Source organism: Heptranchias perlo, chromosome 19, assembly GCF_035084215.1.
Source record: "Heptranchias perlo isolate sHepPer1 chromosome 19, sHepPer1.hap1, whole genome shotgun sequence".
In the NCBI taxonomy this organism is placed as follows: domain Eukaryota; kingdom Metazoa; phylum Chordata; class Chondrichthyes; order Hexanchiformes; family Hexanchidae; genus Heptranchias; species Heptranchias perlo.
Window position 1 is genome coordinate 24,698,337 of NC_090343.1, and position 16,249 is coordinate 24,714,585.

The window sequence follows — 16,249 nt, forward strand, 5'->3', positions numbered from 1 at the left end:
TCTCCCCCCCCCCCTCCCTTACCATCCCTTCCCTTACCATCCTTCTCCCCCCCCCTCCCTTACCATCCCTTCCCTTACCATCCCTTCTCCCCCCCCCCCCCTTACCATCCCTATCCCTTACCATCCCTTCTCACCCCCCCCCTTCCCATCCTTCTCCCCCCCCCCCCTTCCCATCCTTCTCCCCCCCCCCCTCCCATCCTTCTCCCCCCCCCTTCCATCCCTTCTCCCCCCCCCCTCCCTTACCATCCCTTCCTTACCATCCCTTCTCCCCCCCCCCCCCCTTACCATCCCTTCCTTACCATCCCTTCTCCCCCCCCCCCTTCCAATCCCTTCTCCCCCCCTTCCCATCCCTTCTCCCCCCCCCCCTTCCCATCCCTTCTCCCCCCCCCCCTTCCCATCCTTCTCCCCCCCCCCCATCCCATCCCTTCTCCCCCCCCCCCCTTCCCATCCCTTCTCCCCCCCCCCCTTCCCATCCCATCCATCCCTCCCCCCCCCCCTTTCCCATCCCTTCTCCCCCCCCCTCCATCCTCCCCCCCCCTCCATCCTTCTCCCCCCCCCCCTTCCCATCCCTTCTCCCCCCCCCCTTCCCATCCCTTCTCCCCCCCCCCCCCTTCCCATCCCTTCTCTCCCCCCCCCCTTCCCATCCTCTCTCCCCCCCCCCCCTTCCCATCCCTCTCCCCCCCCCCCTTCCCATCCCTTCTCCCCCCCCCCCCTTCCCATCCCTTCTCCCCCCCCCCCCTTCCCATCCCTTCTCCCCCCCCCCCTTCCCATCCCTTCTCCCCCCCCCCCTCCCCATCCCTTCTCCCCCCCCCCCCTCCCCTTCCCCCCCCCCCTCCCCCCCTTCCCCCCCCCCCTCCCCTTCCCATCCCTCTCCCCCCCCCCTCCCCTTCCCATCCTTCTCCCCCCCCCCCTCCCCTTCCCATCCCTTCTCCCCTCCCCCCCTCCCCTTCCCATCCCTTCTCCCCCCCCCCTCCCTTCCCATCCCTTCTCCCCCCCCCTCCCCTTACCATCCCTTCTCCCCCCCCCCTCCCCTTCCCATCCCATCTCCCCCCCCCCTCCCCTTACCATCCCTTCTCCCCCCCCCCCTCCCCTTACCATCCCTTCTCCCCCCCCCCCTCCCTTACCATCCCTTCTCCCCCCCCCCCTCCCCTTACCATCCCTTCTCCCCCCCCCCTCCCCTTACCATCCCTTCTCCCCCCCCCCTCCCCTTACCATCCCTTCTCCCCCCCCCCCTCCCCTTACCATCCCTTCTCCCCCCCCCCCCCTCCCCTACCATCCTCCCCCCCCCCCCTCCCCTTCCATCCTCTCCCCCCCCCTCCCCTTCCCATCCCTTCTCCCCCCCCCTCCCCTTACCATCCCTTCTCCCCCCCCCCCCTCCCCTTACCATCCCTTCTCCCCCCCCCCCTCCCCTTACCATCCCTTCTCCCCCCCCCCTCCCCTTACCATCCCTTCTCCCCCCCCCCCCTTACCATCCCTTCTCCCCCCCCCCCTTACCATCCCTTCTCCCCCCCCCCCCTCCCCTTACCATCCCTTCTCCCCCCCCCCTTACCATCCCTTCTCCCCCCCCCCCCTTACCATCCCTTCTCCCCCCCCCCCTCCCCTTACCATCCCTTCTCCCCCCCCCCTTACCATCCCTTCTCCCCCCCCCCCTTACCATCCCTTCTCCCCCCCCCCCCCTCCCCTTACCATCCCTTCTCCCCCCCCCCTCCCCTTACCATCCCTTCCCCCCCCCCCTCCCCTTCCCTTACCATCCCTTCCCCCCCCCCCTCCCCTTACCAATCCCTTCCCTCCCCCCCCCTCCCTTACCATCCCTTCCCTCCCCCCCCTCCCCTTACCATCCCTTCCCTCCCCCCCCTCCCCTTACCATCCCTTCCCTCCCCCCCCTCCCCTTACCATCCCTTCCCTCCCCCCCCTCCCCTTACCATCCCTTCCCTCCCCCCCTCCCCTTACCATCCCTTCCCTTACCATCCCTTCTCCCCCCCCCTCCCCTTACCATCCCTTCTCCTCCCCCTCCTCCCTCTCCCCCCCCCCCTCCCTTCTCCCCCCCTCCCTTCTCCCCCCCTCCCTTCTCCCCCCCCCCCCCCTCCCTTCTCCCCCCCCCCCCCCCCTCCCTTCTCCCCCCCCCCCCCCCCTCCCTTCTCCCCCCCCCCCCCCCCCTCCCTTCTCCCCCCCCCCCCCCCCCTCCCTTCTCCCCCCATCCCTTCTCCCCCTTGTCCCAACATAATCTAGAACAAAAAGCAGAAAATACCAGAAACACTGTGGGAGATAATTAAGCTAAAATTTCAGGTATAGCCCTTCATCAGAACTAGGAAATATTACATGGGGATGAATTTGAAATGAACAGAAGAAGAAGAATGGGCAAAAGAAAACAGACACACACATGAAAGTAGAATGATCTGTAAAATATTGAAATGGAAAACAGGAGATGGTTAAATGGGTGAAGTGATATTAATGTGCAACAATGGGAACAAACATAATAAAGAAATTAAAGACATTTAAAAGAGAGAGAGAACACGTGAATAGCCGAGGAGGATGGGGCTAAAGCAGGTCTGAAATGGAAACAGCAAACAGTGGCAAAAACATCTAGAAACCGAAAATATAATAAAGAATAGTCAGCTCGGAATTCAAAAGGGGAGGTCTTGCTTGACCAATCTGTTGAATTTTTTGAAGAAGTAACAGAAAGAGTAGACAAGGGTAATGTAGTGGATGTGATGTACTTGGATTTTCAAAAGGTCTTGGAAAAGGTACCACATAGTAGACTCGTGACTAAGATCAGAGCATATAGAGTCAGGGGACAAGTAGCAGAACGGATAGCAAACCGGCAACAAAGCAGAAAACAGAGAGTAGGGTTTAAGGTAGTTACTCAGACTGGCTGAAGGTGGGAAGTGGTGTTCCATAGGGCTTGGTGCTGGGATCACTGGTGTTCACCATTTACATAAATGATTTGGATTTGAGAATCGGAAATACAATGTGAAAATTTGCGGATGACACCAAATTGGGAGGGGAGTATAGTTAATACTGAGGAAGACGGTGACAAAATACAAGAAACTTGCAGAATGGGTGTGTAAATGGCAAATTAATTTCAATACAGATAAGTGTGAGATGGTGCATTTTGGTAGGAGGAATAAGGAGGTTGCATACTTCTTGGAAGTAAGAGTCTAAATGGGGTAGTGGAGCAAAGGGATCTGGGAGCACAAATTCACAAATCATTAAAAGTAGCAACGCAGGTTAACAAAGCCATAAAAATGCAAACAAAGCACTGGAGTTCATTTCTAGAGGAACAAAATTGAAGCAGAGAAGTTATATGAAACTTATATAGAACCTTGGTTAGACCACACCTAGAGTACTGTGCTCAGTTCTGGTTTCCATATTATAAAAAGGCACTGGAGAAGGTGCAAAAAAGATTTACAAGGATGATACAAGAACTGAGAGGTTAGAACTATTAAGAAAGACTAAACAAGCACAGGCTCTTTTCTCTAGAAAGAGACTGAGGAGTGACCTGATAGAGGACTTTAAAATTATAAAGGGGTTTGATAGGGTAGATGTACAGAAGATGTTTCCACTTGTGGGGGGAGTCCAAAACTAGGGGCTATAAATATGATAGTCACCAATAAATCCAATAAGGAATTCAGGAGAAACTTCTTTACTCAGAGAGTAGTTAGAATGTGGAACTCTCTATCACATGGAGTAGTTGAGGCGAATAGCATAGATGCATTAAACTTACTAGATAAGTAGGTGAGGGAGAAAGGAATAGAAGGATAGAGTGAGATGAAGTAAGGTGGGAGGAGGCTCGTGTGGAGCTTAAACAATGGCATAGACCTGTTGTTGGGCCGAATGGCTTGATTTCTGTGCTGTAAATACTATGTAATGTAAAGTGGAGCAGAATCTATCAGCCTGGGGATAAGCAGGCCGTGCCAAAGGTGCAGACTGCCCTGCCTGCATGTTGTTCCAACAGCGTTGGATGTTAATATCACATCAGCCTCCTGTCTACCAACTATCTCCTGTTTCCGTTCTCCTATGTTTTGTTTTGCCCCCTTTTAAATGCCGTTCAGCTTTAATTTTTTTCCCGTTCTGGTGAAGTTACGCCTGAAACATTAACTTGTCTGTTCTTGCCACGGATGCTGACCGACGTGCGGCTGAACGTTTTCAGTATTTTCTGATTTGGTTTTAGATTTCCAGCATTTGCAGTTTTTTTGATTTTTATTTATATCGCTCAAATTTAACTGGCTTACTGGTAAGTACCCCTGACCATTGTCGCATTTTAAAATAACAAAAATACAAAATTTCCAACAGGATGCCCATCCTTGCAGAGAGGGATTTGGTGACAAAGATTTTGAATTTAATGGGTTGGGACAGGGGGAACTAATGTAGATATTATTAGATATATTATTGGATATCTTGTGCACTCATCATTGATACCTCATACACACACCTCCACCCAGCCGTACACATCATCACTGAACACTTTACAGACCATACCACTTTACCCAAAAGCCTCTGTAAATGCAACGTCCTCAAAGATGGCGGCCGCCTGGTGATGAGGGAGTTTGTGTCCGAGCCGCTGGACTGATTGGCGGGTTTCAGTCGCAGTTCTCATCCCGACACGACACGTTCTTGACGAAACCTGGTGCTGTTGGAAGCGGTGACTTTTGAGAGGTGAATAGGCGGCTTTTCCGTGGCTGTAAATCTTTCTGTCAGGAGGGGAAACGCCGGTAGCGAGCAACTCCACCTAACGCGATGGCGGCAGTGTCCCGCCTCCTCCCGGACGGCTGATTGGCGTAAGAGGGACCAGTGGCGTTTGCGATTGGTTCATGGTGCCTGTCAATCGGGGTGACGACTGTAAGTTAGGAGGTGGCGGCCGGCTTTAAGCTGGTCAGCGGCAGCCGGCTGAGGCCTAGTCCCGGGGTTAGCTGAATTTCGGTGTTTCTACACTCGGGAGGTTGAGGCAGGGTAGCTGCAGTGGCGTTCAGCCAGGTCCTATTCTTTCACTTAATGTTTTGCAATTGGCTCTAGGAGTTGGGCCTGTGCTGTTACACAAACCTGCACAAAGTGGAGCCCATTGCCTTTTATCACTCAAACAGTCAGCACTTTCACTTGTATGAAGTCAGACAACATAATTGCGCTGCTGCCACGTTTGCACCGAAGCAGATTTGAAATTTATTTTTAAAAAAACTGTTGGAAACCTGAATTACGAAATGCTGGAAATGCATAACCGCTCCATGAGTATTTGTAAATAGAAATTAAAGGCTGACATTTTGGGTTTGGACTCTTTGTCAGACACCTAAAATGCTAGCAACTGTGAAGAGAAATTATGTTAGTGTTGGAGACTACTTCTGATAAGGTCCACACGCAAAATATTGATCCATCATTTTTTACAGACCTTGAGTGACCTGTGTATTTTCAACCTTTCCTGTTTTAAAATTTGGAAAGGACGTCATAGAGTAAATCCTTTACAATCAAACAAAAATGTATGTGATCTGATACCTACTATTGTGGAACTTAAAGCATGGACGGAGACCATTTGACACATGCCTGTGCTGGTACTAGCTTTTCAACTAGAGCTATCTACTATAATTCTGCTTCATTTTATCCTTTTATATCCTTGCTTTTTAGATACTTATCCAATTCCATTCTAAATGATATTATAGCCTTCTGTGTGTTTCTCCCTTTGTCCAACATTGATGGTAGAGCCTTTCACCACTTTGGTCCTTCTGTGGAGCTATTTACCTTTAAACACCTCCAAGTCCCATTTCTTTGGCCAATCTTTTGGTTAATCCTAAACTCTCCCTTCATGTGTCTGCTGTCTGAATAGCCACTTGTGGTAAAGCATTTTATGTTCTCATTTCCTATGTCCTTGAGTTGTGCTGTATTTGTTTTTTATTGTCAAATTCACGTGGTAATTTAACTCTTAACAACTTTGTTAGAATGTGCCTTTTAATGTAGCAAGGCACTCCAAAGTGCTTCACAAAAAGGGGATGGCCAAGACTGAAGTGTCAAGAAAAAAAATTAGGAAAGATAACTGAATGCATGGTTGAAGAGAGAGATTTTGAGGAGATTTTTGAAAGTAGGGAGAGATACAGAAAGGTGGAGGGATTTAGGGATTGAATGCCAGAATGTAGGGATTGACAGATAGGACTCTGCCACCAATTTGAGAAGAGGGGAGAAGGAGGAATTTGGGGAGGTTGGAGGAGGGTGCAGTGAGACCAGGTCATGGCAGGATGTTTCGAGCCGGGGGTGACACAGGTATGGATGAGGGTATCGATGCTGTGGGAATTAGGTAAAGATGAAGGTGTAACTAAGCAGTACTAATAATGTATAGGATATGGAGTTTGAAACTCGGTTCAGGCTCAAACAGTGCACCGAAGTTTCAGCCGGGCTCAGCCTGAGCAAGCAGCCAGGGAGGGGGATAGAATCTAGGGTTAGGTGTGAGTTTCTGACTGAAGTGAGTAGGTTGATTTCAGTCTTGTCACTGTTAAGTTGGAACAACTTAATTTGTGAAACAAGCAGGCATACAGCGCAGTAGTAATTCTGCAGTTGAGAGTGGTGCTGCGAGGTGGATTGAGATGGCCCATGTGGAAACATCATGGCCCATATAATGTCTTGAGGGCCAGCATGTGACAAGGTATGGAGGGATAAGGATTGAACTTCGGGCATGGCTAAGGCATAAGTTTTCAACTTGGAGTCCCCAGATGTTAGAGGGTCTGTGAGGGGCCTACAGGGAGTTGCTTAGGTTATCAGATTTCTGTCCATCAGCCATCAAATTTCCAAATTTTTCCACTATTGTTGATATTAGCATATTATTTATCTTGCTGTATACTAATAAACATTTTTTTGCAATAATGCCGCTGTTTTCCTGTGGCTAGTTGATATTGGGAGTGATTCATTATTTGCAAAGGGCACCCCCTCCCGCAAGGTTTTAAAAACAAGGGCCCGATTGTGCTGCACCCATTTTTTGGACGAAAAATGGGCGCTGCAGGCTCAAAATGGTGCATGGCATGCTCGTGCTCAGTCCTCACCGTTAATGTGCCCTGTAGTCGTCCAGGGCCTCTGCCTGAAACTGGCGGTGGGCTCATTGTTTATGCAAATCAGGGGCCTAATTCCTGTTTCAGGCCCCTTTGTGAAATTGGGTCCTGATTTGAGTGCAGCATGTGCTGTGCATGTTGAGGACAGTTTTATCAGGTGCATAGCAGCCAAATCAGTGGTCCTTAAAGGGCCACCCAAAAGGTAAATGAAAAGTTTTCTACCTAGCTGAATATGGAGCTACTAGGAGCAGGATTCTACCTCTTTCCCCCACCTCTTTGGGCACGATCCAATTTCTAGGCCCATGGGTCTAAGTTGACTGGCTACAGCCGGACGAACTATTGTGGGAGTGTCCTAGCTGTATTGAGATAGGATGATGTGGAGATGCCGGTGATGGACTGGGGTGGACAAATGTAAGGAGTCGTACGACACCAGGTTATAGTCCAACAGCTTTATTTGAAATCACAAGCTTTCGGAGCTTTGCTCCTTCGTCACCTGACGAAGGAGCAAAGCTCCGAAAGCTTGTGATTTCAAATAAAGCTGTTGGACTATAACCTGGTGTTGTATTGAGACAGGTAACTGGAACCATGAGGGAAATGGACCAAATGAAATTACCAGTCGTGTCAAAAAGCCATTTAGCGGTCAGGGAGGCAAGGAAGGATAACTTCCCACAATTGTAGTCACAAAGGAGGTCATTAACGACTTTGTTAAAGGCATTTTCAATGCTGTGGGCAGAACTGAAACCAGACTGAAGGGATTTGAACAGGAAGTGGTGGACAAGTTGTATGTGGAGCTGATGCATTTTAGGTCTAGATTCAAATATTCCAATATCCTCTTTTCTGGCCTCCCATCCTTTACCCTCCACGAACTCTCAAATTCAGCTGCTTGTATCCAGTCCTGCTCTCCCAGTTTATGTAATGGCAGAAAAGCAATACAGTTCATGTTGGTGTGATATGAAGCTGATGGGTATGAGGAGACAAGTCGATCCACTTTAATCTGAAACACCCGATACAACTGCTGGAATCAGCAAGGTTCACAGAAACTGCTTAAAAGGGCTAACGGGGCACAATAGATAAAATAACAGATTACTTGTTCAACAAGGCACCAAAAAGAAGCTGGATATCCTGAAATTGACTGGAAAAGTTGATTCAAAGAAATCAGTTTTCAACAAGTTTCAGAATGTGGCAGTTCTGTTAAGTTGAGGCTATCAAAGATATTGCATTAAGAATTGATTACAAATTATCAAATTCATCACATTGCCGTTTTCGGTTGCATATAACAATTCAATGAGTATAGGTACTTAACTAACCATACAGTTAATTTCAATGTTTGTTGATATTGTAGATTTAGTGGATTGATTGTGGCAGTCAGTGATGGTGTATCAACTAACCAATCGATTATTTCAAAATTATTTGTTAAACTTAGGTTAAAAAAAGTGTCAAAAGTTCAAGTACACTTCATTATATTTTGAGAGCTGTTTAATATTTCAACTGAATGGAATGTGAATCATCTAAGCAGAGAGCTGGGAAAGTAAGACCTGAAAAGATAACATGACAGTAAAAGTTTAGGTATTTTCACTTTTATTGATTGATTTTGTTAAAAGTATGGTATTAAAAATCAGTAGATAAAATAAATTCAAATACAGACCAGAGGTGATTCAGAGTAGATCATTATTGACTCAGAAATTGCTGGAACAACTCATCTTTCAGCAAGTGACGTGAATTGAATTTTTTTCCCTCATCCTTCACCTTGTATTATTTTTGCGCTGCGAATTGCTGGAAGTGCGAGCTGGTGCGCGATGAGATCAACGAGGCATCTCGTCTCTGGTCCAATAGTCTATCTCCTTAACCAGTGAAATCGAAGGATAGAGAAAGAAATAGTGAATGATGGAGAAGAAAATAGGGTGAATTAGAGTTAGATTAGATACAGCAAGAGAAATAAAGAGCAGCAAAGAAAGATTGGATAATGAGACAGAAATGTAAGAACATTTTTTTAAAAAACCTCTAGGAACAATTTACAGGGTTCACATACAGTACACAGACAGAGCTCACATCACTGTTTAAATTCTTCACTTTCTGGCCCTCCGAGGTTGCACGAACGTAAATCTGTCATTAAAAGGGTCTTTGCATCATGAAATAGCTGCCCTAAATATCTGTGGCTTGATTAGTTCATACTGCGCAAATCCAGCAATTGTGTGACACTTATGGGGAGGTTAATGGTGAGCTACAGTTTTGTGATGCTAACAGCAAACCGTCCAGCAATTTGTGGTGATTGGCAATTCATGGCATATCTATTCCTCACTACGAATTGCTGGATTTTTTAACGTATTAATAGCGTCGTGCGCCGTGAAATCGCTGTTACTTTCCCTGCAATTTCTGGGCCATTGGCTCGCCACTCCATAAATTTATACTGACGCACTAACTTAGTCTTTACTGCGGGCACTTCCTATAATAGGAAGTGAAGAAGAGCCCAGCATTAGCTAGGACCCATGGGAGAAGTGAGAGGAGCACTCTCCCCTTGACAAATCAGATTGAAGCATTTTTGACTAGCTGCGAACAGTTACTGCAAGCCAGAACGTAAAATCCAGGAAGTGAAAGCTACAATACTAATATCATTTGTAAAAACAGTTATAGACAGTGGGGAAGAAAAGAGAGGGTAAGAAATAATTGAATGAAATAAAAGACAGAAGGAAAAAGTTTTAAATATTTAAAAAAAATTTTAAAACATTTTTTAACGACCAAAAACTATTAAAGTAAGGAGTAATGAGACTCAATATTTTTAAAAGTTAATGGTTAGTTGTTTGGCAGTCATTAAGACTTACCACAATGTTAAAACTTAATTTAGATCTTAATTAAGCGTACCTGTTTTGTGACGATAGTAGTTACTTTCCGGCTGGGCAGAAGAGCAAGTTGGCGCTGGTCCGTTGATTCCATGGATTGCAACCGGCGATATCCCTTTAATGCAAAGCTGTCAGATTGCAGTCGAACCAGGAGGATCAAGTTCCGGATTTCCGCATTTGACTGCGCATGTGCGAACATCGGAACTTGCTCCTCGATTTCGCCACTAACGACAGTGTGTGCTGTTGAGCTCACATTTTAAGCAATTTCTGGCCCCTTATGTTGAAAGTTTCACTTTCCTAGATTTATTTTTTTCTCCTCCCCTGAAGTTGTTGACTCTTTCGGGTATAGTTCCACAGTTGCTGGTAGCTCCTTGATGTCTTGGCCTAGTGGCCATTATTTATGTTTGAATCCTGACAGTGAGTGTTGGCAGGTTAAATAACCATGGGGAGGGTGTGTGTTTAATAGCAAAACCTAATTTTTCCCATTTAACCCAGGGCTAGTGAGATTAGTTGAAGTGACCCAACTACTGCCTTGGGTGAGATCATCTAACTCGGCACAGATTTGGGATCAAATCTGGAACCTCCCTGGTCTGTGTGGCTCAGCTGTTCCAGGGACCTCCCTGGTCTGTGTGGCTCAGCTGTTCCAGGGACCTCCCTGGTCTGTGTGGCTCAGCGTAAATTCGCTTAACCTTTAGGATAAGAGTAATTTGTTGGATATCATTTTGTCTCTGGAAAGATTAAGGTGTAATAATATACGGTCATCTGTGCACTTTGAAGCATGCAGATTATACTCTTCACACGTGGCAAAATCACAATGTAAGCAAGTCAGTCACCACTATCCAATGCCAAATATAGACTTAAAACCTTTACTTTACATTTACTGCAGGGACTGTCTGCACAATAGAGCAAAATGTTAAAGGGTAGAAATAGTGAGGCTCTGTGCCAGCAACAGGTCCACACTATTTCTGCCTTAAAACAAACTTAAAGAAAAGGTACAGAATGGACCTTCCCTTGTGTCTAGAGGCATAGTATAACTTTTGCTGTGATATACCAAACTAATTCCATCACAGCTTCAGTTTCAAAAGTCTAAAAGGAATTAAAGAACTTGCATTTACACAGCACCATATCACGTTCTCAGGATGTCCCAAAGCAATTTACAGCCAATGGGTTACTGTGAAGTTCAGTCACTGTTATTGCAGGAAAACCTGGCAGCTAATTTGTGTACAGCAACGTCCCAAACAACAATGCCATGAATAGCCAGTTGATCTGGGTTTTTTTCCCGTGGTGTTGATTGAGGGAGGAGAGTTGGTTCGGACAGCAGGAGAACTCCGTTTCTCTTTGAATAGTGCCGTGGGATCTTTTACATCCATCTGAGCAGGCAGACAATTTAATGTCTCATCTGACATCTCTGACAATGCAGCGCTCTCTCAGTACTGCATTGAAGTGTCAGAATAGATTATGTGCTCAAATCGTGGAGATGGGCTTGATTCCACAACCTGACTGAGATGAGAATGCTACCACCTAAGCTGTACTCAGCCAAAAATAAAAAGAGAAAATGGTGGAAATACACAACAGGTCAGTCTGCATTTGTAAAGAGAAAAGGCAGGTTATAACTTATCTCTTTTCTATACAGGTGGTGACTGACTTTGCTGTGTATTTCAAGTATTTTCTGTGTTTAATTTAGATTTTTAGCATTTCCTGTTATTTTTACTCACTCAAGCTGTACTGAACCACAAAATTGTTTGGGACACAAGTTGATTTGGGTAATTTCAATAAATCATGAATGAAAATTCATTTGATTAACCACATAAAATAGTTGAGTGTAATACTCAACTGTAGACTTCAATATTGTTCAAAGCAAAAGCTGTTTAGTGAGGGGGTGGTGAGGGAGAAAGTAAGTGTCTCATTATAAGTTTTTAAAAAAAAATTCTTGTTACCATTCTTTCTCCTTGGTACTCTGCAGCCCTCTGGTCTGAACATTGACATTAGTAACTCCACACCTTAGCTATATCCGCAATTTCTTTACAACAGGAGGTGCTCGTAATGTGCATCTAGCAGGGAGAGGAAGCGGGTCGATGCCAAGGTCGTCAGAACGCAGTGCTGCCAGGGGGGGTCTCAGCCTGTCGTGTTTACCTGTTTCTCATTCTCTTATTGGAACTAGTGGATCTATTGTTTTGTCAGCATTTTCTGTTTTAATTTCAGATGTACTCTATTTGCAGCCTTTTCTTTCCTCTCTTGTTCACTTTCCCCAATTTTCTTACCTGTTTGTGTGGACCTCTCCCATGTGTTTTCATCCTCCTTGCAATATTTGCACTTTTATCCTTTTTATAGCTTCATCGTTTCTGATAATCTTTTATATCATCAAACAGTTTTCTATAATGCAGTTTGCAGGTCATTCAGGCTCCCTCTGTCATTGATGTTGATTCTTTACCTTCCCCATTCTTTTTCCAACCACGCTAAAATGCTTAGTTATAGGAACAGGAGTAGGCCATTCAGCTCCTCGAGCCTGTTCCACCATTCAATTAGATCATGGTTGATCTGTGTCCTAACTACATCCACCCGTCTTAGTTCCATATCCCTTAATACCCTTGACTAGCAAATATCTATGATCTCAGATATAAAATTATTAATTGGGCTAGCATCTGCTGTTTGAGGGAGAAAGTAAGTGTCTCATCATATATAAAAAAATTCTTGTTCCCATTCTTCTTGGTACTCTGCAGCCCCCTGGTCTGAACGTTGACATTAGTAACTTCACACCTTAGCTATATCCCCAATTTCTTTACAACAGGTGGTGCTTGTTATGTGCGTCTAACAGGAGAGGAAGTGGATCGATTTTGGGAGAGTGAAGAAGTGTTTCCTAATTTCTCCCCTGAATGGCCTGGCTCTGATTTTAAGGTTATGCCCTCTTGTCCTAGACTCCCCCACCAGTGGAAAAAGTTTCTTTCTATCAATTCCTTTCAAAATCCTTAAAACCTCAATCAAATCACCCCTTAACCGTCCATATTCCAGGGAATACAAGCCTAGTTTATGTAATCTCGCTTCATAATTTAACCCTTGGAGCCCTGGTAACATTCTGGTGAACCCGCACTGCAAGGCCAATATATCCTTTCTAAGTGCGGTGTCTTTAGGCTTCAATTCTGATGAAGGGTACACACCCAATACCTCAAAACCTGCCTCTTTACAGATACTATAGTACTGACCAGCTATATTTCCCAACATTTTGTTTTTATTTCAGATTTCCAATATTTGCAGTTTTTCTTTTTATAACAATTCATTCCAAATTGTTGTGAATTCTTGATGTGTTATGAATATACTTGTTCTTTTATTGATATGAAGAATGAAAATGGTGATACTGACCCTCACAATATCAGGCAATGCGGTACGCCTTTCACATTTACCTTTTCTAAAGTGATTTCTGCTGCAAGGATCGAACAGTAACTACCGAATTGTGGTGTACTGTGTTGTAATTTTTTTCTTTGGCTTGCTTCTAGACACCATGGCAAGTCCAAGGACAAGGCGGGTTCTTAAAGAAGTGAGAACTCAAGATGAAAACAATGTATGTAACCATGAGAAAATGTTAATACAACCTAATGCATACCTACTGTTAAATGCAGTTCGAATTCACTGAAACATGAATGTTCCACAAGTCTATAGAGACAGTTAAGCATTTAATCTTGCATTTATACATCAAAACTAAGACTTAGCATAAAGAAAATTTTAACAATTGAGATTTTTGTAAACAGTAATTTTATAACTTACTTTGTTGATTGATAATGGATGCTGCTTGTGCACAGTTTTACAATCCTGGTATGTTTCCTATTGAATAATTATTGTATGCAACTTAAATAAAATGTCACTAAATAAACTTGTTGGAGACAAGTGTCTATTTTGGGACATTATTCTCAGTTTTGCAACATTTTACTACAGTACTATAATTCAAAAGAAAATGTAAACCTGAAAGCTTTTTGTCTATTATAGTTGAAAAGCAGCACTTAATACATTTAATATACTGTTATAGACATGAGTCAGTTTACCAAGATTTATTTAAGATAACCCTTTGCAACGTCAGTGAGTTGGTTGCATTAACTTGCAGTGCAGTTCTATGTAATATAAGATGGGGTAAATAACTTATTAATGTACATGGAAATAAAAGGTTGGTAGAATGTTAGAGGGCTGTAAGACACTTGAAGGATGTTTTAAAGTCAGAGTGAAGCTTGAATATTTAGTCATTTAAACTGTATTAGAGCTTTGAACAAACTTCTCGTGTTTTTGTTTCCTCGTTATTGAAGTATAGTTTAATTCCGTTTATCTTTTCGTTGTTTGGCCTCACTGTTTGTTACCTCTGTGCATCTATGTTAAGCTTCTGTACAGTCTGTATTACGTGACAGGAAGAGGACGTTTATTAGAAATTATGGTGCATGGCCAGGGTCATAATTGTTGCAGTTGCTGGAGGGATTTACTGAGAAATAATGTTTCCAGAAAGATAGCACTCTTCTGTGTGTACCACATGTATTTATAATTGAATAAAATCTACAATACCTGACAAAGGCCTTTTACATTGGGAATTCATTCTGAATTTTTAAGCCATCAGTATAAATGAGCAGAATTAGGAATGATATTCCAATTTTTGTGACTGTCAGTGGGTTCTTGCCTTAATTAGCTCTTTTTTCACCCTATTCTAATGCAAGATCTGCTCTGTCATTTAAGTTCAGGGTCTCTCTTAGGGCAGCTGCGTAAGTTGGATTACAAAGGATTTTTATCAATTTTTGGTGATTCTATTCTTTTATTCTATTAGTTTATAATTTACACTGTTGGTTTATGGTGACTGAACAAATCAAATTCCATTTCTGTTAATATAGGAATATGGGACTTTTATCCAATTTCCAAGAAAACCACATGAGTGGCTTTGATTACTGTAAATGTTTTAAGTAACTAACATGACAGTCTTTGATGGAGAATGACACTATATTTCTACTTATTGGTTATGTCTATTTTCTCTCCTAGATTTGCTTTGAATGTGAAGGTTTCAATCCGCAGTGGGTCAGTGTGACCTACGGAATATGGATTTGTCTTGAGTGCTCAGGAAAGCACAGAGGTCTAGGAGTCCACCTCAGGTATATGCATGGGTTAAAACAGAAGGAGAGCTAACTGCAAAATAGAAGTTAAATATTGGTTCCACAGTTGATTTGTGTGACGAATTGCTGAGCCATACAGACCATTGCACCCCTGCCCGAGATCAGTATCCCTGATTTAAGGAGAGTGAAAAAATATGTCCCGCTTCCAGTACCAATACCTGTCTAGTTTCTTTTCTGGAAGTGCATACAGGTGGATCTTAATTGAGGACAGGATTGACCTAGTTGAAAAGCCTTCTGACATTGTCGAGACTTGTATAACAATGGCCACTTGGATGAGGCACCTGAAAGTGACTGAACTGTACTCTAACAAGGATTCTATGCGTTCAGGACAGGAGAGGACACTTGTAAATAGATATAACATTAAGAAATCTTAATATTGTAAGAGGTAGATTTTTCTTTATTTCTCTGTGCACAAGGTGAGGGATATTGCTGTTAGGGTATGGAACTCTTCCTGTTTCAGGGTCCCAGTGTGTGCATCAAGCACTCCAGGTCAGGTATATCTCAGCCATAACCCTGTACTTTGCCCCAACAACATGACTTAGCCCCAACTTCAGAAGAGCATCTCCTGCACCAGTGTGACATTTTTTTCCACTTCATACTCAGCCATCTTATGGTCACTCTGAGTGAGATTGCCAAATCGTACTGAATAACAATTTTTTGCTGTGGACCCAAGTTCACTAGGAAATGGATTGAGACAGCCCAAACTCATTTCTCATAGGACCTTGTGGGCGAGATGGACTTGGGTCCCATCAGTCTGTGCTGGATTTGAACCTAGCGATCAGAAATGAAAGGTCAATGTCTACCCGTGTCTAACCCACTTTGCCACACTATCCAGCAGCTGTTTATTAGGGGATTAGTTGTAGATGTTTTTGAAGGCTGTTCTTGTTTCTTTATTCTCCCTGAGGATGCTGATACCAATTGTAGATCTCTCTCCAACTGTGCTAGGAAAACTTGTCTGAGGGCTTCAATACCACACCATGCATTGCATTTACCCACTAAGTCATTGGAGTAGCATATATTTGGAAGATATATTCTTTATGCTAGAAATGAGAATGAATGTAGTAGGCCAATTGGACCTAATTTGCATATTTCAGTTGCATCATTGGAAGACAGACTTTGTATTAATCTCTCTTTATATAAAAAAGGCTTTTTGATTTATTTGGTCTCATGGCTCAAATGTTTCTGGTGAAAATAATTTAGCATAACATTACAGATGCATTTTGTATTTTAATGTCCCGATTAGAATCATAGAAAG

General features: G+C 44.2%; 1 protein-coding gene across 5 annotated transcripts in view; it reads left to right on the forward strand.

Annotated features, from left to right (window-relative positions):
* arfgap1 (ADP-ribosylation factor GTPase activating protein 1) overlaps positions 1–16,249 on the forward strand; it is a 55,580-nt gene that overhangs the window by 18,116 nt on the left and 21,215 nt on the right. For 4 of the 5 annotated variants that reach the window (XM_068000511.1, XM_068000512.1, XM_068000513.1 and 1 more), the window contains 2 exons: positions 13,351–13,415; positions 14,864–14,973. In XM_068000511.1, coding sequence (XP_067856612.1) covers positions 13,356–13,415; positions 14,864–14,973 — 170 coding nt within the window. In that variant the 5' untranslated portion in view covers positions 13,351–13,355. Of the gene's footprint in view, positions 1–4,497; positions 4,657–13,350; positions 13,416–14,863; positions 14,974–16,249 lie in introns of those variants that run through there. The other variant, XM_068000510.1, reaches the window with a different exon arrangement.